This window comes from Plectropomus leopardus, chromosome 3, assembly GCF_008729295.1.
Source record: "Plectropomus leopardus isolate mb chromosome 3, YSFRI_Pleo_2.0, whole genome shotgun sequence".
Lineage (NCBI taxonomy): Eukaryota > Metazoa > Chordata > Actinopteri > Perciformes > Serranidae > Plectropomus > Plectropomus leopardus.
Window position 1 is genome coordinate 36,086,000 of NC_056465.1, and position 24,174 is coordinate 36,110,173.

Below are 24,174 nucleotides of genomic sequence, written 5' to 3' on the forward strand. Positions count from 1 at the left end.
GGAGGCATTTTCCTTTGTCTCATCCATTCCTCGTCTCCCACTTATTGTTCTTGTTTACACAGTATCTCTTATGTTCCTTCCCCGTTTTCTGGTCCGTCTTTACGTGGTCAAACTGACACGCAGTCACGGAGGGCTGAGGCTGTTCAGCTCGGGAATCACATGTCGGATCCCTGCTGATATTTGTGTTGGCTTTTGTCTTTTTTCTCCTCCTAGTTCAACTGCACGTACCGAAAGAGCCAGGAAACCTCAGAGACGCTGCCCAGGATCGTGCCCGGCCCGGGGAGGACACCGGTCAGCAACATGACGTTTGTCATGGAGCTCTACAACGCGCTGCCGTTCAACAACCCGTCACGCCAGGCCTTCTACACCGTTAAACACATGCAGGAAGTCTTTGTGGAGGTATGCAAACAAACAGACCTGGTGATTTAAACTGATCCAAAACTGAAAAAAGCACTTTCAGCTTAAAAACCTTCGTATTTCCGATGCAGTTTTGCATGTCGATGCAGGCTGCTAGTTTAACACAAACTAATGTGAAGTCACCTGTTTTCTCCGATAACTTTAGATCCGGAAGATCAGGAGGTTTTCAGCTGAAGCCGAATTATCCACAAAATTCATTTCAAAAACAACCAGGTGATTTAAACCTGAACAAATACTGAACAAAACAGTTTCGCGTTACAAACTACGTATCGCAGGTGTGGCTCATTGCAGTTGGGCTTCTCACTACGGTGGCAGCCACGAAAACCTGAAAATGTGAAAATGTGTTTGGTTTGGCCCTTCTGGGCTACTGTAGAAAAATGACGGTGCAACATGTCGATCAAAAACCTGCTACCTATGCAGATATAAACGGCTCATCCTAAGAAAACACAACGATTCTTATTTAGGTGATTACACAAAAACTTTTTTTATATCAAATTCCATTTCTGCCAATATATCCACCTAAATCTTACACACTGGGCCTTTAATGAAGTATTTGTCTTATAAAGCTTGTGTTTTTGTTCCTAAATTAAAACTTTAGTAAGAAAACTGCTCTGTGTACTCTCCGTCTGGGGCTTAAGCTCTTCCTGCTTTGATGTCTTCGTGCAGCATCCACAGGGCCGATTTGTATTTTGTCTAGTTTGGGCTAAAAAGCGAACACTCTCGTTCACCCCTCTTGTTCTCTGTATCTCCTCTCTACGTGTCTCCCCTATCCCGTCTGGCTGCCCCAAAATCCTCATTTCACAACAGTAATCATGGAGGTCATGTGAGACATGGCAGAGACTCGCACTCTGAGCGCCTCTGACAAGATGATTAATGATGATATCAGCGGGAGGTGCTGCGCTGACAGCGTGGACGCGGAGCCAGCTGGTTACAAAGAGTTTTCTGTATCCAGGACCGATCCAGAGGAGGGAAAGAGTCGAGGGAAGATGAGGGACGAAAGATTTGACCAGCATCCGAACTGTGACTGGAATACTACTTGGGGAGCTTTGTTGCAGTTGACATAGTTAATGTGTGAAACACAGTTATCCATCCATCTGGCTCTTTAGTCAATAAATGCTCCGCCATGTTTACAAGATTGTCTCTAACTTTGCTGTTTGCTGCTGGACGGGTTCGTGCAGGTCGTGTGCAGCGACTCAGTGAGACGTGTGCAAAGGACTAAACACGAAAGTTGCCGTCGTAAAACCAAAAGGAGTTAAAAGATGCCTAAATGGAATCAAAGAATCGTTTTTGTCCTCTTACCTGTAGTGCTGCTCAGGTTTTAGGACTTCAGCATGTTTCTAGGATTTTAGGACATTTTTTAGGATTTTGGGACATTTCTTGGACTTCAGGGCGTTTCTTGGATTGTAAGACATTTCTAGGATTTTAGGATATTTCTAGGCTTATAGGACATTTCTAGGATCCCAAGACAATTCTTGGATAATAGGACATTTCTCATGATTTTGGGATGTTAAACGATTTTAGGACTTTTCCAGGATTTTCTGACATTTCTTTAATTAAAGGGATATTTCTAGGATTTTAGGACATTTCTCGGATTTTAAGATATTCCTAGGAATTTAAGACTTTTCTAGGATTTTAGGGACATTTATTGGAGTTTAGGAGGTTTATAGGATTTCAGGGATGCATTTCTAGGGTTTCGTGACATTAGTGGGTTAGCTAGGACCTCTGTCTAGGGTTGTGGGAGATTCTCCACTGGTACTTTTTTTGGATAAACAAGCTCTACACACACCAAAACAATCTAGACTGATAAATAACTTTTCAGGTCAGAGGAAACATATGTGTTGCCGATTTTTGGGTGAAGGGTCCCTCCAAAAGCTTGAAGGGACCGTGTAATGTTATTCATTGTTTATCCAAATATATTGATCTTTGCAGCTTTAAGGGAACAGTTTGACACTTTGGGAAACAAGCTTATTTGCTTAGATTTACATGATGATATTGATACCACTCTAAAATGATCCGTGTTTTTGAAGAATAACTCTTTCTTCTCTCTCATGCACTTCAGATCACATCAACCGCATCCGATCCGGAGCTCGGGTTCATCATCATATCGTGCTTCATTTCTCCCGACTCCAACTCCAAAGCGGCCTCAGACTACACTCTCATAGAGACGGTTTGCCCCAAAGACGACTCGGTCAGGTCCTACCCTCAGAGGGACTTCCCTGCGGAGAAGAAAACCTTCAGCTTTACTCTCAACTCAAAGTTCAACACGTCCCTGCTCTTCCTGCACTGTGAGATGTCTCTGTGCTCCAAGAGGCCTCTGAGCAACCAAAGACTGCCGCCGGTATGCCATGCAATCTTCAAATTACCTCTGTTGTTCCGCATTGTTAAAGAAACCAATTTTATTTTAGTTCCTCCTGAGGTACACAATATGAGCAGTGTTTTTGTTTGAGTAGATTTAAAGTCAGTGTAGTCATGCAGCGTCTTTACTCCACTATCAGGTCTGCACCCAAAGCTAAGCAGGAAACATGAATCAGTGTAAGCTTTGCCAAGTATCCAGCTGCAGAACAAAATAAGCATCCGTCTTAGGCATCACTTTCATTTTTCTCTCGCTGTGTTATCTGTCCAACTCATACAATCTCTCGCGAGTACTTTCCCCTACTTCTTGACGTCTTTCCACCGAGGTGTTTCTCTGAAAGGAGGAAAAACTTCCTCACACTTCATGCAGTAAAAGCATGAAATGAGCTTCCAGAGGATTTGGTGTGGACTACTTTAGTAGACTCTTTTAAAAACAGATTGCATCAATTCTGGTCAACAAAGGATAATTTGTAATTATTGTTATATCCACATTGTGTTCAGGGTTTCCAGCACATTCTTTTGTTTGTGGCGGCCTGCCACAATCAAAACATCTCCTGGAAATAAGCCACTTTTACACTGCCGGTTTGAGGTGGGACTCGCATGCCGTTATGCTGCCTTGCAGCTCTGTATATAACGTACAATCAGGGAATGGGGGGACAATGTGGTCTCCCCTCTGAGCCAGATACCGAGGTAGTAACAGCCCCCTGATGAGGGCTGTTTAAAACGTAACGCTGGAAAGATTTGACCATGGGTGGGGCGAGTGTGACTCATTGCAGGAAATTTAAAAAGTAGCTGATAGCAGTAAGCAGATAATTTAAAGGAGAAGTTGCTGTAAATGTGTAAATGGCTGCAAATTGTAAAAACAATGAGATTTTGGGAACTTCTTAACCTCCGGCTATAGGTTTTCTATTTTTGGAGCTGGACTGTTCATTAGGAGCACTGTTGAAATATATATACACCGTCCAGTTATTCATTGCTCCACACTCTTGGAGCACAGAGCGTATTCTGGGCACAGAAGGAGCAGAACGCCAGGCGCTAACGGGTCTAAAATTTGATTTTACTTGCAGCAGCCGTTCCTCTCATCCATTGATCTGATGTGATCATGTCTGAACAGATCAATTATCCACCCTGTGAGTCACAAACTGCGGCTGAGGAAAAACTCATCAAGAACTCATCAAAAACGCATCACCTGTGCTGCGTTCGAAGACCCGCAAAAACCAAAGAGACACAGACGCTACGCTTATTGTGTGGCATTAGCTGTATGTTATTTTTATTGTTGTAGTTGGAGAGTCTGGGGTGGTGTTTTTATATCCTCTACCAGATTTTTTTTTTGTTAAATTTCATCTCAAGAAAATGTTCTCATGAAGTTGTGACAGAGAAGCTAATTGTCATATTCTGATTCTGATCGGGGTTGGCTGTAGACTCATGAGTTTGTCGTGTGTTTGATTTCAAAATTTTTACTTTGGGGGAGGTATGACACAAGACATTTACTTGAGATTGGGAAATGTGCATGTTTTGCTTTTGCTCTTACAAAACCATTTCTTTTTTCTGTTAAAAGAGAAAAAATGTCGAGCTTAAAAGATGTTTCACAGAGCGGCATGTTTCGTGTTGTTGAACTTCTGTACATTTTGTGGTTTTAACTTAAAGTAATTTCTGCCCTCGCAGTGCTTACAACCCGGTGAGCCCTGCGATTCTCTCGGCGTGGACAGCATCATGATGATGATGATGAACACCAAGACGTCTACCAAGCCGATGGTCGTGGTGGACGGACCCAGTCAACAAACACCAGGTTAGTAAAAACGCCTCCTTAGACTTCAGGACATGAATTTAACCTAAGACGCACGAGGGTCTTTAAAATCCATCACTCTCATCCATTTTTCAGTTTATCAGCGCCCCACATTATGAATTAGGCTCCGATTTCTTTTGTTTTGAGTGTAAAGTGTGATAAGGAAACTGTAGTAAAGAGAGAAGCAGGTCTGAGGGCGGAGGAGCCGGAGAGAGCTCGGTCCGATTCTTGGAGATTTGTCCAAACCGCAAAACACTACACATCACTTCCCCACATCTGGTCATCATTAGCTGCAGTGTGTGTGTGCTGAGTGGTTGTGTATGTGTGTGCACATTTGGTGTGTGCCTGAATGTGTCTGTTTACATTAACGTCCGTACACAAGAGTGTGTTTTTTGGGTGTGTGTGCACACTCGCATGTGGTTGACTGTAAAGGGGAGTGTGCTAACTCTGAGGCCCAGTTCGGCTGCCCTGGACCGGTCCACGCTGAGGGAGAGGTGGAAAAAGACGAGTCATACAGCACCGAGCGCCAGTTGTTTTCACTTAAGGCCTTCACTGTGGCCTCCCCTTTCCACCAGAGAGAGGGGGGAGAAGGGAGGAGTGTGTGTGAGGGGAGCGGAGGTCCGCTTGTTGGCTTTTCTGGAGTCCAGCCAGAGCCTAAAGGCCCCTCGATCATCGCTTGTTTAGTCACTTGTTCGATCGCTTGTTGAATTGTCTCCAGTGTTGTGAGTGTGATTGGAAGGAGGAGGGGCGGCTCACAGATGTGGGGGAGGTCTGAGGTAACCACGACAACCATCACATTTGACTAATTATGACCTAAACTGAGATGGGGTGATATCATGAGTGCCCGATCTTTGGTGGACCGCCAGAGCTTTTCAAATCAGCATCCCCTCCGAGCAATGACATCAGCAGGAGACCTGCGGTCACTTTGACTTCACTGACTCACGAGTTCAATATAAAATCACGTCATTTTAATCAATGTGAGCTGGAGCCGGACTGATCCATCAGCCCGGCCGATACTGGCCTATTAGAGGAGGCGGAAGATGCCTTAAAAACGATGCATAAGGCATCAATCAGCTTCATTCTCGCAAATTTGTTTGGGAAGTTATAAAAGTGACAGACACTGCATCGAAAAAATGCAAAATGAGAGTGAATCTGGGTTTGCTGTGACTTTGAGTTTCATGGTGCTGTTAAACAGTAAACCGACAATTCCTGCATACTATGCCGTAAAACTTGTTGTGGATATATCGTCTGAGTTTATATATTGATTGATTGATTAATTGAAATCTTCATTTTGAACTTGTTTTTTTCCCCCCAAAACCATAAAAATACAAACCAGCAAAAGAATAGTGCATACAAAAGGAAAAAAAGAAAAAAGGAAAGGAACTGAACAAAATAATAAATAAACTAAATAATACTAAATAAATAATAAACAGTCAAATCCAGAGTTTGAAAAGGAGTAGGAAGAAGTATGCAATTATCTGATCCCACTGTCTCTCCATTGTTCATTAGCTAGTAAATCTACATATGCTTCCTTACTTAAAAATGTAACTCATGAATAAATAAATAAAAAATACAATAAACATGCAAATATTTGTCGGTGTAAGCAAATATGCCCTCCAAAATAGAATTTAATTCATATATTGAGTTCATATATATCAACTGAGAAGTAACATGAAGTTGCAGAAGAGAAATGATAACGATATGTGGTGGCTCCAAAACTTTTTAAATAATGTGATTTTGATTTAAAACACAAAACATGTCCACACAGAGACTGTAATGGAAACGACTGGAGGGCCAAACGCCCACCCTGTCAGGACGCAGAGGCCAGTTTAGTGCCAGCCTTGGATCCTCCCATGCTGACAAATTAATTTTTCATCCGTAAAATATCACACTCAGTTATTACTCACTTTACTGGAACATGATTGGCAACAAATCAGATGATTCACTGATTGCTGAAGTAATTGAGGGTTTATTTAATGCCCCAAAACAGACTCTCCAGTCTTTAAAATGTGAATATGTACTGCGATTGTTAGTGCACGGTGGTATGATCTGAACACCTTTGAGTTTTGGGAACTTTTCACACCTGAAAGACCAAACTGAGGTCAGAACCAAGGTTATCGTCTTTGTTGCATTGTGCACATTCAATACGTTTAGTTTTGGTTTCACGTTGCAACTATGTGAGCGTGAGCTATAAAACTGTATGTGTTGCAGATACTGTTTCTTATCATCGCGGAAAAAGAGCTGAAAGTTTTGTGAGTTCTTCCATTCGGCTCTTTTTAACAACGTTTCCTCCTCAGGTGCTGCAGAGGCTCATTTTGTTATTTTGTTCATGGACAAACTGAAACCTACACTGTACATTTACGACCACTTGACAAGTTAAGTGTTAATTTCTCCTCTGCTGCGATCATCAACACCTGTCCACTTTGAGTACAACACACACAAACACTGAGGCGCTACGCTACTTTTATAATGTCAGGATCGTCTGCCAAAACCTCCTGTAACTGATCTGAATCCCAAACCATCCAAGATTAATCAGCTGATCTGGAAAAATAATAAGTTGACAAGTTGCAGCCATATTCTCAGTATATCATGTTGGCCAAATCTTTTTGACATTTTTTTATTATCAAAATTTGGATTTATGTTTAAAAATTATGATAATTCTGTTAATTCTCTAGCTTTTCCCCCCTTGACATTTGTCTCTAGCTTTAAAAAAATAATTTTCTAAATCTACCAATTTTTGTGCAGTTTGTGGAACATTTCTTCAAATTGCTCATTGCCTTTTTCCTCTTTTTTCTCTTTTTTGAAAGAAATTGCACCATTTTGTTTCAAATGGTTAAAAAGTTTAAACCCTTGTTAAAGGTGTCTGAATACAGCACACGAAAAGTGGTGTTGCTCCAGGTTATAAAGGGTTAATGCAGAAGCTGGCATGCGGTAAACAGAGACCCAAGCTGTTGCTCTAACAACAAAACAGCAATGAAACGGTCTGTCAGCCTCAAAAATCTGGTATCGGTCTTGCTCTGCTGTCGGAGTTGTGCAGAAGCTTTCAGAACAGAAGCGGGTGGTTTCTGGCGAATTATGTGGACGCAGAGTTTCACAGCTCGGCAGAAATATGGATGCAGTCACTTTTTTAGCCGAAAAGTCCCAGTGTTGATGTTAGAGGACCTGCTGGAGACGCTGGTGAACAGAAACTCTGAAACTTTTGGTAAAGATTGAGTGAAAGTGGTCCGGAGGCAGCCGCTCGCAGCGCTGTGCCAGTGCAGGGTTTATTTTCCATGGAACAGATTAAGTAAACACAGATATGCAATAAACACAGTAAAAAAACGATTTCAAAGGCCGTGTTTTATAACACAAAGGCATCTCTTATGCTTCGATGGCAAACAAAACAAGCCGCCTTTTCAAGGGCCACAGCTCTGCACTGGACAGCATCCCAAAGAGCTCAACTTGATCTACAAATCAAAGAGGGCCACTTGTGGCCAACTCAGTGCAGGAGAAAACATAACAGCCTCAAAGCCCTGCCATCAGAGGGAGATTTACTGCTTCACCATAAATTTTATGCCTTTTTTTATGGAGCTGGTAAGATTCAGGAACAGTTGAAAAGTAGTATTTATTGGAGAGGTTGGCAGCGTGGATTATACTATCACACCAGTACAAGTACTTGAATTTTAGTCTGCAAAATGTTGAGACAAAAACAGAAAACTTATACATTTGGTTTATTTGGATTACAATGACTTTAGCATTATCTGCTCAAGAGAAAACTTTTAGTATCAGGGCGATTGTATCAAAAAATATTGGCCAGACTGAAACTGTAAAGTATACTTTGTAAGTGAATGCGTTGACCTTTCAGACTGCTCATCTGTAATATACAGTATAAATATATATCTGTAATGATATATCTGGGCTGCTGTGTTCACTGGCCGAATGTCAAAAAGCTTAATTTTTTAAAGGTATCATAAAACTCAAAACATATCATTTTAAAACTGGAAGAAGATGATTTTTCTTCTTCTACATGAGTTTGGATGAATGCCTCAGCAGACTGTGGCCGTTAAAAAAAAGAATAAATCATCCACATTTATGCTTTTTTTCATTAGAGAGCACAGTTTCTAATAAAAAGAAGGAACAATGCTGCATAAAACACTGTATATTATTAGCTGTATTTGTCGCTAATTGTCTTATTGGCCAAACGTTTTACAGTAACAAGCTTTAACCCTTTAAATCCTGGAGTTTCTTTGTGTGGCAATCAGATGCATTTTTCAAGCTATTTAAAACACAAGCAAATGGATTTCTTTCAAAAACATGGAGAAAAAGGCGATGAGCAACTTGGCAAGAAATTTCCCACAAATTGAAAATTAGTTTAAAAAAACATGGAGAATTATAAGTATATTATCAAAAATCGAGGGGAAAATGCCTAGGAAACTATATTTATAATGATTATAATGACATATTTAAAATAAATGTTCTGCATTTTTTTGCAGGTAATTTTCTTGTTTGTTTTTGGTTTTTTTTAACTTTTCTTTTTTGCTTATTTTCAGGTCTTTTTCTTGTAGCGTTTCACTAATTTCTTGCTGTTTTTTTGGTCATGTGTTGTTAGATTGCTCAGTGCCTTCTCCCCATGTTTTTGAAAGAAGTCCAGCCATTCAGCCATTTTAAACTGTCGAATTGAACAGTTGTCAGCTTTTTAACCCAGAACAACCAGCGTCGAGGGCTTGCAGAGCGACACCAGCGGTTTCTGCGCTGTGTGAGGAGGTCAGAGTTGAACAAAAACAAATCATTACGCAGCGGTGCGCTCTCATTCCAAAGCAGGACAACTTACATAAACATATGACGCTCACAGAGATACCAGAACGGGCCCAACTCTTAAAGATGCAGACATAAAGTCACGCGTTTAACTTCTGGGGTGAACTGTCTGGTTCTGTTGAAATGTTGGAAACAAAAGTCAAGAGCTGACAGACGCCCAGCAGAATATTGTTTCCATACTTTAAAAGGTGCAATCAGTTTTCAGCTTGATAACTACGGGTGCTCTTAGGAGTCAGTATCTTTGAGTCAAACTTACATGAAAGCATTACATTGGCAATCATTTTGAGAAATTGGCAACCGATTCTTTGCCTTTTCTTGGACTTTTTAACATGAAAACTACATACAGCAAATGTCAAGAAGCAAAAACTGCAATTAATACATCGTTTAATATGTTTTTGCATAAGTCATACTTACATTTTGCTGTTACAGTCAGAACCAGACAGCGTTGCACGTATTTTGGTTTATTTACATGTTCACAGGCGTCTGTTTTAGAGGCAACAGCGAAACTTTAAAGATTTTAAATTATCAGATAAAACAAACTACAGATCATTTTGTTCCGTTTTTGTAATAAGGCTTTTAAAAACTCTTTTATGTCACGTTTTTATGCCACAGCTCAGACAACATCCATGGCAGGCGGCATTACTTTTAGAGTTGTCCATCGGTCCCATTCTGGTGAATTCAAAGTCAAAGTTAACTTTATTTTCAGTTCTTCCGTGTGTGTTAGACAAACAGGAATCAGAAATAGGTAATAACCCTCTGTACCCACAGTGCAAAGCAAAAGCACAAAGAGAAAATAAAGAATAAAAAAATGTATTCATAGAATTAAATAGGTAATATATTTTATACAAGTATAGCAGCAGAAACAGAGTTTACAGTGCACAAACGCCCACTTGGACTCCATGATGAAGTTACCAGATTTTGGTGGTCATAGGTCAAGGGTCAACGTCACTGTGACCTCATCTGTCACATGCTTGTGAATGAAATATCTCAAACATCTTGAGGATATTTTTTCAAGTTTGGCACAAATGTTCACTAGGACTCAACAAGAACTGGCTCGATTTTGATGGTCATAGGTGATTATAATAAATAAATAAATAAAACATTTTATTTAATAGGTGCCCTGTAGAACACCCGAGCCCACCTCACAGAGCATAAAAAAACAAAACAATTTAAAACAAGACAAGAACAAGACACATAAATAACAGTAAAAAATAAATAAATAAATGAATAAATGAAATTTAAAATGAGGTCACTGTGTAAATCGAGGCCACTTAAAGAAAATTTTTCTCAAATTTGGCAAAAACATCTACTTGCACTCAAGACTGAACTTACTACAGTTTGGTAGTCAAAGGTCAAGGTTAGTATGATGTCACAAAACATGTTTTTGGCCATAATTTAAGCATTCATTCACAAATAACAATGTTTTTTTTTTACATAAATGTCTCCTGAGATATAATGATGAAGTTCAAACATTTTCTGTCCCAGAGGTCAACTTCAGGAAACCGTGACCTTACTGAACACATTTTTTGGCCATAACTCAAACTTAATCTGCTAATTATGACAAAATTTAACACAAATGTCCAACAAAATAAAATGTGGATGTGATGACAGTTTACATCCAAAAAAGGTCAAACTTCAGCTTCACCGTGACATCATAATGTTCCATAAAAACACTAATTAAACTAATTTAACCTCATAACTCAAGAAGAGAAGGAGAGACATTTGGTCAGATACTGAATTAATTAAATGAAATTAAAGTAATTAAAGTAAATTACAAAAAATACAAGGTAAAAAAAATTGGAAACCACATTTTTAGTTTCGGCCACCACTTTAACAAGTTGTTGTTGAGCACTGCTGTTTCTGGCCTCTATTTGGCTCTTCCTCTGTGTGTGTGTGTGTGTGTGTGTGTGTGTGTGTGAGAGCATGACTGAGCGCTCTCCAGTCTTAGCACAACATGTCACACAGGACAGATAACGCTGGGGCGACGGGGTGGCAGAGAGGACGTCCTCTGGCCATCGTCCCCTCTGAAATTAAAGTCCCCTCTGATGACCTGTCATCATCCATTATGGGAAATGAAAACTCGAAGGTGTTCTGTCCAAGAATAGCACCCATTGTGCCAGAGTCCTGGACGTGCACCAGGCTCGCCTGCTGAGTTTGCCCGCACACAAGCGCCTTTGTGTTGTTTGTTAAGACATCATTAAGTTCACTTTTGAAAGCCCTCCAGATGCCCTAAAATTAACTGGTCAGAGTCAGCAGGTTCATCCTTTCACAGAGGAGCTGCTCTCTGATTCACTGGTATCATCACAGGTTCATATCAGTAATCTGCTCCGCCCTCCGGAGCTGACAGCTGACACTATGTAATAACTGTGCATCACTGTACATTCATTAAAATGACATTATTTATTTTGTTTTGCAGTCACACCTCCTCACAAAGTACCTCCAAGCCCAGGGAATTCTTCTAATGAGAGTAAGTTATTTTAGCAAAATATTATATATTAGAAATTATATTATCATATTATTTCATTTATTTTTCTTCTTTACATGTAAGTCTTTGTATGCAAATAGTGTGGAGCTCCTCCCACAGCACGCTTCAGCGCGCGGACATGTCCGACATTAAGCTCCGTGTGGACATGTCCGATAGTCTGCTCCAGCGCGCACATGTCCATGAGCCTGATCCAGCGCGCGGACATGTCCAACATAAGGACAAAACAATGATATAAACACACTTGTTTTTTTATGTTTTGTTTTACTCTAAAGTAACCAAAATATTGGTTCTCTACACAATTATTTAATGTGACTATTTATTTGTAATGTCCTATTTCAATATTTGCAATTCCTATATACTCCATAGCTCCATCCAACAGTATTTTAGAACCGTTGTAGGTATGTTAAAAATAAAATAAAATCAAATACAGAGCCAAGGGAGGGGGATAATATTGTGGGGGAAAAAAATCTTAATTTCCGAGAATAAAATTAATATATTCACAAGGATAAACTGACATTCTCTGAGATTTTATTAGTAAATATATGACAAAAAATAAAAAATTTGCAAGAAGAAATAAAATTCTTAGATTTGATTATTTTCGTGTCTGCGATTTCTTAGATTAAAAAGAAATAAATGTATGCTTTTTTTCAATATCAGAGAATATTTAAATGTTCTCATTTCTCCTCTTATTTTGAGGAAAAAACAAAGTTTTTTGTTGCATAAATGTTTGACTTTAAGTAAGTGTACCACTTTAATCTCATAGAGTATTGCAGTTTAAAATAAAAATACTACTCGACAGTCTCAGAGAATGTTTTTTTTCTTGTGAATTAGCTTTTTTTTCTCGTAAATGTATCACTTTGAGTGATGTTTTAATACATTTTTGACTTAAATGTGGGAGTATTTTCTGTGAATATTTCCTCCCTGCCTCTGTATTTTCTTTTGCCTACAACACTAAAAGTATTCATTTTCTCATGTTTTTTTTTAAGTCTTCATATCAGCATGTATGAACGGTGTGTTGCTTTGTTTTCCAGCCACGCTGTACGTGCTGGACACTCCGACAGTGGTGGGAATCGCCTTCGCAGCCTTTGTGATCGGGGCCCTGTTGACCGGAGCTCTGTGGTTTATCTACTCGCACACAGGTAGGTCTTTTACCTGCTGCTCGGCGGCCCCCGCTCACCTCTCAGCATTAATGAAAAGATAAGACGCGGAGGAATGTCCGAGTGTGTCGGTGCCAGAAATGTGCCGCTGGGAATGCCAAACATCCTGCTGCTGACAGCGGCCTGCTCACAATAACATATTGACTCCTCCACTGTAAATATATCCTGTTGGTCAGCAGCGAGGGCTCTTCTCTTTCCTGCCTTTGAATGTTTGGGGAGCTGCGGGGTGGTCAGTGAATATTCTCAGTACAATGGCCGAGGACGAGTTGGAAATTCCCCTTGTTGGGTTTAGCGGCCCTCACAGGAAAAGACACACAATCTGACCGTTAGATGCCAAGACCTTCCCCGTCGTCCCCAGCCTGCCGACCCCAGCTGACCCCCGGGAGGAAGTGCGCTCCCAGCAGCCCCCTGAGTTCACCGGTGCACAGAGCTGCCCTGTTCTCGCCGGCCTGAACGCTTGACTGGTGATCCGCCGTTCCGTTGACCTGTGGCCTCGTGGCTGATGTGTTCGCCATGGACGGTTTTCACAAACGAGGCCGGGATGTTTGGAAGTCAGGGCTTTTAGAGAATGCAACAATGTGAGTGTTTAACCCTTTGAAACCTGGACTGACATCACTTTTCTTGAGCTGCTTTCAGACACTTTTCACAAGTGTTTAAACACTGAGCAGTTGTCTTTGAAAAACATGGGGGGAGAGGCAATGAGCAACTAGGCAAGAAATGTCCTGCAAATTGCAAGAAATTATTAAATTTAGACATTTTTTTTTACATATATTTAAATATATATTTAAATCATCACAATTATACATTTAAAATTTTTATAGTATTAATTACATTTTCAGTCAATTTTCAGTTTCAAGATTAGTCTTGAAATTAATCTTTCAGGTCATTTGTTTTTGTTTTTTTCTTTCTTTGTTTAGTTGTGGTTTCTTTTTTATTATATGTATTTTTTATTATTTTTAAATTTTTTTCTGGGTAATTTGCTCATTGCCTTCTTGATTTCTTTAAAAAAATGTTAAAACAAAAACATAGCATGCTTCTTAAAGACAAATGTCTTGGTGGCAAGGAAATGATCTGAATATTAGCTGGGAGGGAGTATTAGATGCTATATAAAAAACAAGGAGAATATGTCCAAAAAACTATATTTATAAATCCTACTGCATTTGATTTTTTAGCAATTTCTTAAAGTAATTTTCTTGTTTTTTTTCTTGCTTTAGTTTTTTATTTCTTATTTTTAGGTCATTTCTTTCTAACTGTTTACCAATTCCCATGTTTTTGAAATAAATTAGGCCTTTTTGCGGAGGTTCAAAGGGTTAAGTTCACAGTTTGGAGGGAGCTCGCAGTTGGACAGTGTTAAATGGTCGGTGTAGTAAATCATCCTCCCCGATGCTTGTCAGAACCGTTACAAACTGTTCCGGTCATGCCTGGTTATAATTTTAAGTGTTTACTGGACAGGATTTCATGCGGCAGAAAAGATCAGCTGTCAGATTTTAGTGCCCTTATCTTTATCACAATATTGGTGTTGGCTCCTTTTTAGAAAGCCACTTTATTTCAGCTTTAGGGGTTCCCCAGAGTGACAAAGAAACACACGCCTCATTGGCTGCTTTTCCGCAGATAGCAGAGTGAACATGTATAGAGAAACAGGTGTAGTTTTGGAAAGACTTTGACAGCACAGAGATAATGTTCTTGTTGATGTTATTTAAACGGGCCTCAGCCGGGACTGTTCGGCTGATATGACCATACATGGCAATATTGGCAGTGTAATGGAAACCCCGAGAACGTAGATCCCCGAAAACAAGCACCAAAAATATCAGTCGAGAGAGTATTTTAAACTTGTGTACAGAGTGCTGAAACATGAAAACAGATCTGGGTCTTTCCCCTCAGGCTCTGAGGACAATGTTGCTGGCCTCTTGAGAAAGAAACTTTTTTTGAGTAACTTTCACTCACTGGCATTATATTTGGGGTTTTGTATCCATTCCATATAAGGTAATTAGGAGTTGAAATGCTTTTAAAAGCACCTCACAACATGTTATTTGACATTTTGCTCATTATGTTGGCACGTACAGTACAGCAGATCCATCCTGCCAGAGCTGCAGTCCAGACTGCCAAGAGAGCTGCTCCGCACCTCCGCTCAGTTGGTGAAGAAACACATGAATGTCAAAGCAGTCGCCAGAAGAAAATGTTGGCAGCGTACGTCTCTGCAGACCATGGATACGTCACATTTGTACATTTTACATGTAGCATATTAACGTTTCTACAGTGATGTAGTCCAGATTATAAATCTGACTTTGTCATCGGGAGATTAAGAGGATTGTGGTTTGTGTGAAAACCAGGAACTGCAGACTAACACTTGAGACCAATGACCAACAAAACCAGGTGTTTTCTAGTGAGACCTCAGGGCATTTCCAGCTGTAATTGTGGCACTAAAACTGGGATAGGTTGGTTTTCTAGCAAGATGGAGCTGCATTTCCAGCTGTATTTGTTGTTATTTTGGTATCCAAATCAGGTGTTTTCTAAGGAGACATCAGGGCATTTCCCGCCATACATCTCACTTTAAAACTGGTTGTTTAAAAGCCATGAATGATGCACTAAAAATGGGATATTTTTAGTGAGACATCAGGGCATTTCCAACCCAAATTGTGACACCAAAAGCAATTGCTTTCTAGCAAGATGTGTATTTGTGGTAATTGTGGTAACCAAATGAAGTATTTTCTAAGGAGACATCAGGGCATTTCCAGCTGTAATTTGTGGCACCAATACTGGATGTTTTTTAGTGAGACATCCAAGCATTTCCTGGAGGATTGTGGTGACATAACTGGGTGTTTTAAGCCAAAACATTGTCGAATCATAACCAACACCCATATCTGAAGCATTGTCTACTCTTTGGACAGACTCGGATGTAAACGAAGGTATTCAATCACAAAGCAGCAATTCAGGTTTAATCAAGTGTGGCAGTATGATGATGCTCATCGTCTCTCTTATTAAGGAGTCTTCTGTATGGGCACTTTTTTAAGACATTGAGTTTGAATTGTTGACTATGCAGAGAGACACTGAGAATCTGCTTCTTTTTTGTGATTGAGGGGAAGTCAGACATCTTTTGCAACAACTGCATGCAGAGTTTTCACACACAGCAGGTTTCTGTGACATAAAAGCAGCTCTTATCTCTCCCGTCTCGAAAGATAATATTGGACTTGGGAATTTATATTTCCTCAGACAGATGAGGTGAATCCAAGTCCCTTTGTTTTGTTGAGCTCTTGGTCCCTGTGAGGGAAAGACTGCTGGCAGCTCTGCTCTGGTAAACATTAGCAGAACTAAGGGGCCCTGAAAAGGGAGTGGGATGCATGATCGCCTGTGGATACATATGACTGTCATATATGCAACACACGCACACACACGTACACACACCTTTCAGTGTGAACCAAACTGTGGATAAGCAGCTTTTTATTGTGTGCTTTCAATTTTTCTTGGAGGAGTAAATCGAGGCAGCAAACAAAATAATTGTGCCAAATACTCAAATCAAACTCAGACTTGGCTTCATTTCAAAAAGCTCATTCATTGTCTGTCAGAGAAAATTTTTGTTAACAAATGTAAGCACTTTTATTTGCCTCCCCAGAGCCTCCGAAAATGAAATGCTTATTTAGACGTAGAACAATAAACCAGTCAGTGGTTTGAGCTGCAGTCAGAAGGTCCTGTCTTGTGTTTGTTCTGCTTTATCTGCGAAAGCCAGGCTAATTGAATCCAGATAACTACAGAAATGAACTCCATGAATGTGAATTATCTTTTTCTCCTTTTGTTCAAAATATCATCTGTCAGATAGGATGTGACCGGTTGTTTCTGGGCTCTCTGAGGTGAAACTTTTGGGTTCCAGCAGTTGAAAACACTCTGTGAATCTGTGGCAGATTATGTTGGAAGATGGTAAAAGTTAGCACAGATGGTGTCCAGAGTTTTTCTTCTATTGCTCGGCACATTTGCAAAGTGCTTTGTACTGGAAGATTGTTCCGCTTGTGAGTAAGAATGAGTGAATCTACTCAAGACTCTGCACAAAACATTGGGATAAATCATTTTATTACAACTAGTCTAGTTTAAAGTTTGTGTCAAAGTCTGTCTGTAATAGTAAACAGTTGGAGATTAATCAGTACGTTTTGGTTTTTTTTGCCTCTGCTGCAGCGATAGCTTTGCCCGGAGGCATTATGTTTATGGGTGGGTCGTTCGTCTGTTGATCCATTTTTCCCATTTCTGTAACTGCGACTTCTTGAGCAGGCCTTAAAGGGATTTCTGAAAATTTGGCACAAACTTCCACTTGGACCCAATGATGAGTTGAGTAGAATTTAGTCATCAAAGGTCAAGGTCACTGTGACCTTGTCTGTCTCATTCTTGAGAATGTGACATCTCAAGAATGCCTGGAGGAAATTTCTGCAAGTTTGGCGCAAACATCCACTTGGGCTTGACATTGAACAGATAGAAACTGGATGGTCAAAGGTCAAGATCACGGTGACCTTGTGTCCATCTCATTCTCATGTGCACAATATCTCAAGACGGCCATGAGGGATTTCCTCAAATATGTCACAAACGTCCGCTTGGACTCAACAATGAACTGATTAGATGTTGGTGGTCAAAGGTCAAGGTCACTTTGATCCTGTGTCTGTCTCATTCTTGTGAACACAATATCTCAAGAATGCTTTGAGGGAAAATTTTTAGATTTGGCACAAACGTCCACTTGGATTCTTGTGAACATGATTTCTTCAGGAAATGTGGAGGAATTTTTAAATTTGGCACAAACATTCCCTTGGATTCAGTGATGAAGAGATTAGATTTTGGTGGTCATAGGTCAAGGTCATTGTGAACTTGTGTCTGCCTCATTCTTGTAAACACAATATTGCAATATGGCCTTCAGGGAGTTTCCACATGACCTGATTAATTATCAAAGGTCACGGTGATCCTGTCCGTCTCATTCTTGTGAACTTGATATCTTAAGAATGCCTTGAACGAAAATCTTAAAATTTGGCGTAAATGTCCACCTGGACACAACAATGAACTGATTAGAATTTTGCAGTCAAAGGTCACCGTGACCTTTCTTCTGTCTCATTCTCACTGTAAGTGTAACTTCACTGGTTTGCGGAGGCATGCAGCTGCAAAGCAGTAATTCTTTTTTTTGTTTAAAAAGTGAAAGTGCAGAGGAACAGTGGAGGAAACATCTCAGAGGAGCATAATTTGTAGCTTAAAGCAAACCCATTTGTCATGTGCCTGCCTCCGTCTGCCTCTGTAATAAATATGCATTTTTCTATCTCCCTTTGGCCCAATCCCCTCCTCCCTCGCGCTCCACTCCCCCTCCTGCTCTCTCTCTGTAGGTGAGACAGCTGGCACACAGCAGGTCCAGCAGAAGTCGGCGCCGGCCTCCGAAAACAGCAGCGCGGCTCACAGCATCGGCAGCACGCAGAGCACACCATGCTCCAGCAGCAGCACGGCGTAGCCCAGGACGCAGCCCAGTCCGACGGTTCACAAGGACCGGTTTGTTGATCTCCTTCCATGATAGGAATTATTTTTGGGGGATGCAATAGGAAGGAAAAAAATGATTTAAAAAAACACGTAATAACAACTTTGGTTCTTATGTAAATGCCTTTCGTGCCACTTCAAGCGCGTGCAGACAAACAAACTGTCCTGGTGTTACTGCTCTGTAATCGTAGTGAGACGCAGCTTGGCAGCCTCACCTCATATTTAGTACAAGAAACAAATGTGAGTTTATTCCAGGCATTTCTTTCCAATCCAAATGCTGCTTTTTTCTGACCACAACACAGCCTTTAGTTTTGACCTTACATGGTGTGATTTAGGCTAACAAGCAGGTGTTCTCCAACAGCAATCGGGCTGCGGTGATGTCAGTATTAGTGAGTGTGATGTTAATGGCTGGACTGTAACACGTTACTTCACGACACGCAGCCACGAAGGTGGCAAAGGAGCAAAGCAACCACTATTAACATGCGGACAAAAAGTGCAGTATGAACAGAAAAGGCCGTCTTGACGCAGAGAGAGAGAAAGGCTTTTAAAATATGAAAGATAGTGTAGGTAATGAATGTATACAGAAGAGTAAATGCCAAAAAATGTGAATGAAAAATGTGAAAGACATGCTGATAAAATGCCACATTTAATGATGTACTCATTCTTCCCTCATAATGGGTTCAAACACATGTCGGTAAAACCTATTTTACCAGTGCTTTCTATACAGAGTATGTATAGTATAGTTATGTATTTCAGTAGATGAGGGTCTGAGTGTCAGTTTTATTGATGATACACAACTTCACAGGGGCATTATGGGTTCCCTTTTAGTGGACTTTATTGAAATAGTCCAACATTTTGGGAAATGTGTTTATTCTCTTTTTATCTAAAAGATATAGAGAAGAAGATGGATACCTGTCTGTTGTGTATGCTTTAAAGTAACACTAAGGGATCATTTTTATATCAGTTATTTACCCCGTTATGTTGAATTTGTTGATTTTGATTAAAGTCAAAGAGGTCCATGTTCAATTACAACAAAGCTGCCTCAAAATATACAAATTCTCAATAAAATGAAGGCAATGATCAACAAAAGAAACAGTGACCCAAAAATTAGTAAGAATTATATTTGAAGTCGAAGAAAATTATCCGAAAATCACATAGAAAAATAAATATAAAGAAAGAAAGACAGAAAAAAGAAAGTTAAAAAAAAACAAGGAAATTACCTGGAAAAAAATCTTTAAAATAATAATTTTGTACATAAATTTAAATATGGAATTATAATAATTGTAACTATAGTTTTTTTTCCTTTTTCCCTGGACATTTTCCTGTGCCTTTTTGGTTTCTCATTGCTTTTTTCGCATGGTTTTGAAAGAAATTGCACCGTTTTATTCACAATTCAAAAGTTAAAATATTGGGTTAAACACGGACCCTTTTTACTTCAGTTCATCAAGAAAAGTGTTACAATTCAACGTAAAAGACGGCGAGTATGTGGTATATAAATGATAATTATGTTAAGTTTTCCATTAAGTACTGAGTTTAATGGAGAACAACTTAGCCTGGTAAGAAGACGAGGAGCAGCGGGAACAGTTAGTTTGCTGAAATACTTCAGACATTTTTAAGAAAAATGTTGTTATTGTTACAGAAAAAAACATTTTCTCTCACTGCGCTGTTTCCCTCTGCTTCCTGTTTTTATGCTGACCTCGCAGGCGCAGACATCAGAGTGATCAGAGTCTCTTTTCTCTCACGTAAATGAGTGAATAAGCATATTTCCCAAAATGCAATATTCTTTAAAGACCTGTATATTTTTGTGAATATTGTAAATACTCAAAAACATTATGAGGCAGAGTGTGTGCAAACTTCGTTCTTGTACTTGTGAATTATACAAGATAACACCGTTTTAAGAGTGATCAAACAAGAATCACAGTGTTAAATTACAAGTTCAACTTAAGGTAAAATTTAAGGGCATGGAAAAAACTTTAAAAATATACACATTTGGCCTTTTCTCTTTAAAAATAACTTTAAAAATGATAATTTTGTCAGTTAACTAATCGATTATTCAATAAAAACTTTCGTTACACACTCAGTTGATAATCTCCTTATCAGACGGAGTAGATTTGTTACGATATAAAGCCAAACAGTGTACAGCGTATGGATTTTCTTATCTTTTTGTATAAATCTTGGCACTGACAGTGTGTTGAATAAGCTGTAGCTGAAGCTCATCGCTATGGACATACATATATATATATTTTTATGTTATTTTTTTAAAACTGCAACACCACGAGTACCCCACCGTCTCAGAATAATATGAATGTTTGCTGTAGTGCCTTATTTTAACCTCTATGTGTTTGTATCCGACTGCGCGTGGGGCCCTTTAAATTCGAAAAGGGAAACTTTCCCTAAAACAATTTACAGAAAAACAGAATGTATATTATCTCAAAGCTTTTGATTATTATTTTTGTCTTTATGTAAACACGTGTAAAGCTTTCTAAGAGGGAACAGAGTCTAAATATATATTTGTGCATAAAATTATATTTTGGAATATATTTACCAAGAGAATTTTATTGTCTTCTGTGTGTGTAAGTACTGTGAATCGTGGATGTGCTCGTACGTAACACACGTTTGTGAGGGATTTATATTCAGTCGATTCATAAAACACTCATGGCATTTTTTATGACACTTTAAAATGAAATATTCATATTTGTAATACGAAATTATACAGCTTTTTATAAAAAAATATACACCTAAATTTAAGAAAGTCTAATAGTTGACATTAACAAGCTTTGACATGCACTGACATCCTGTTTATTTACGTTTAAAATGTTTATACTACAATTGTTTAGTGAAGAAAGTGTCATGAAACAGGCAATGAGTTCATAACGAATATAACATAAATGTGCATTAGCTGCAGGTCATTTCTTCAGTTTATGGACTTTATAATTATCTACATGTGATTACTATATTGAATAGAGTGTTTACTTAAATATTTTTATAGGAAGTAAAGAAATCAGATGTTATATATTTTGCAAAATGAGTATATCTTAAATACAAACTTCACATCATTGAAGATCAGCTGTAGCAATGAATATTAAACTATATTTTTAAGGTTTTATTTGTAAATAATGGAGTCAGTTCCACACAAACGCCGTGTTCCTTCTCGGTAAAAGTATTCTCATCAAACATTACAATCCGTTTTCAAAACAATGACGTGAATCCCTTTAGAATAATGAAAAAAATAAAGGGACAGTTATTGACAAATTAAAAATACATATTTTTCCTCTCACCTGTAGCGCTATTTATCAGTTTTGGTTGTTTTGGATTGTTTTTGAGTTGTCGAGTGTTGGAAATATCAGCTGTAGAGATGTCTGTCTCCAATATAATGAAACGAGATGGTGCTCTGCTTGTGGAGCTCAAAGCGCCAAAAAAAATCAATTTATTGATTAATTCATAGACCTTGTTGCGAGCAGTTTCATGCAGGAACTATTTTCTACTGAAGTACATCCGCCAACCGTATCACCGAGCAGAGGGAAGCATACATCTATGCAAACCCACTTAGCAACTTTAAGCTAGCTGAAGTTATAAAAGAGACATTGCCGTTGAGTTTTTTAAAAGTATTTTTTGGCACTTTGAGCTCCACAAGCTGAGTGCCATCTAGGTCCGTTAAACTGGAGTGAACACAGACGTCTCTACGGCCGATTTCTCCAACGCTCTGCAGCTCACAGCTAAAAAATCCAGTTGATAAATAACACTACAGGTAAGAGGAAAAATATGTATTTTTTATTGTCGGGTGAACTGTCACTTTAAATCAGTGCTAAAGATGGCAGCCGTTAAACCAAAATAAAAGTGGAATGTTTAATAAGTGTGTATTCTGTTAGACTGGAGAAAATCCAACTATTTGTTTCTGGAAACTCAACTGATTTAACTCTCCTGTTATGAATTGCAATAATGTTCCCGGATCAAACTGGCTCGATGCAAGTTTACCCGTCTATAAAAAGTAAATATTTTCTACATGAACATTGTCTTTAGCTCAATTAACATCATTTTTATTAATAATCAGTGTAATCAAGTTTTTTTCTGGGTTTACTGATGAGAATTCACTCTTTTTTTCTGTACGCTAGTAACAAAATAGACGTTCACCACATTTGTTTAAACACATTCTTTTTTTCAGTGTATTTGAAATAGTCTGTTTTTGGGGGACATGCTGATTAATTGAAAACACATCTCTTCTGTTAGGTTTCAAATTAAGACTTTAAATCAAAATTACATCTTAAAAGTATTGTTTGTAAATGTTTGCAGCAGGAAACCTGAACAAGAGAACATTTTGTTTGTGTGGTTTCATGCTCCAATGGGTCATTTTGACTCGCAGCATATCAGGAGGGTTAAATAACGCTTCAGACATATTTTAGTATAAGAACCACTTGGTTTAAAAGATTTTTTTTTTTGGGCTCGATGCCAGGCGTGTCCGTGCCTAAACCTCAGTTGCGCAGTAAATATACAGCCGTGATACGTCGTACACAGTTGCTGTTATCATGCAGCATCATCGTGAACAACAACACTGCGTCTCTCTGTGTGCAGAAAACAGAGATGCAGAGTGAAAATGTGCCGCAGCCTATAATCAGCGGTCAATGAGGGATTAAGGCTTTTCTGACATTCCTGTGAGGTTTCTCTTATCGACTGCGGCGAATCCATCTCCCACGTGTAATTATCTCCTCCGCCCGCTTCGCGCCGTCACGCTGTTTCAGCGGCCGAGCCTCAAGTTATGTTCTGGATCTAATCTTCTCATTTGAGATCAATTTGGGGATATTTTCACTCAAACTAAGCATATAGTACACGAGAGTTCAAATATCAGCGTTCCTCCCTGATTTTTGCCCCAGTGCATGCTGGGAAAAAAACTCCCCTCTCGTTAATGTATGAAAAAATAACATGCTATCAATATGAAATACCCATAAAAAAGAAGCATTGTTACAGTGAAAGATAGATATGACTTATGCTGACCAGAGAACAGCTGTAATCAGAGCACACATCCATATTATCTAGTTATTGATTGTATTTTTAACCATTTGACTACCTCATGTTTTTCTATGATTATGTATTTTGTGTTGTATGTGTTTGATTGTATGTGTGTTTTTTGTGCCTTAATTTGAGACACCAGCTTCGAATGTTATCACTTGATTAAATGGGCATTATCAGGCGTTATCAGCCTCATAGATTTGGGTCAGAAGAGGCCTTCTGCATCTACTCGTAGGTTACTAGGAGGCTGTTTTTCATTGTTTTCAGGAGCATAGATGGTAACCTCTAGTGGCCTCTAGTCTGACTTTGAATGAGTTTGATTAATGTACACAGTTTTTCAAGTCACTTTACCTAATGGATATACTTACTTTTACTAAAACAATTCACTTTTTGTAGAGCTAAACACACTGATATCTCACACTGAGTGCCGTGATAAAGAACTGATAACCTAATAAGACTGAAATGCATCTTTATGAGTCTGATAATGTCCATTCAATGGAGTGATAACATTCAGAAGGGTGTTTTAAATGCTTATCTAGATTATACTCAGTTGGATGATTTGGGGCCCCTGCGTGGTTTTATTGCAGTTTCACATTTATTTTTCAAAGCAAATGATGAAGAGTTTTCCCTCGATGCCAAGTTGCCTTTTTTGTTGTTGTTGTTGTAAATGTGTAAAAGCCGTTATTAGT

The 24,174-nt window shown here is 39.1% G+C and overlaps 1 protein-coding gene across 1 annotated transcript in view; it reads left to right on the forward strand.

The window, feature by feature from the left end:
- tgfbr3 (transforming growth factor, beta receptor III) overlaps positions 1-19,656 on the forward strand; it is a 100,929-nt gene extending 81,273 nt beyond the window's left edge. Inside the window, exons 12-17 of the mRNA XM_042483744.1 lie at positions 214-399; positions 2,477-2,755; positions 4,435-4,558; positions 11,766-11,816; positions 12,866-12,973; positions 18,337-19,656. Of these exons, the coding sequence (XP_042339678.1) occupies positions 214-399; positions 2,477-2,755; positions 4,435-4,558; positions 11,766-11,816; positions 12,866-12,973; positions 18,337-18,458 (870 nt within the window). The 3' untranslated portion in view covers positions 18,459-19,656. The remainder of the gene's footprint in view (positions 1-213; positions 400-2,476; positions 2,756-4,434; positions 4,559-11,765; positions 11,817-12,865; positions 12,974-18,336) is intronic.
- The last annotated feature ends 4,518 nt before the right edge of the window (positions 19,657-24,174 follow it).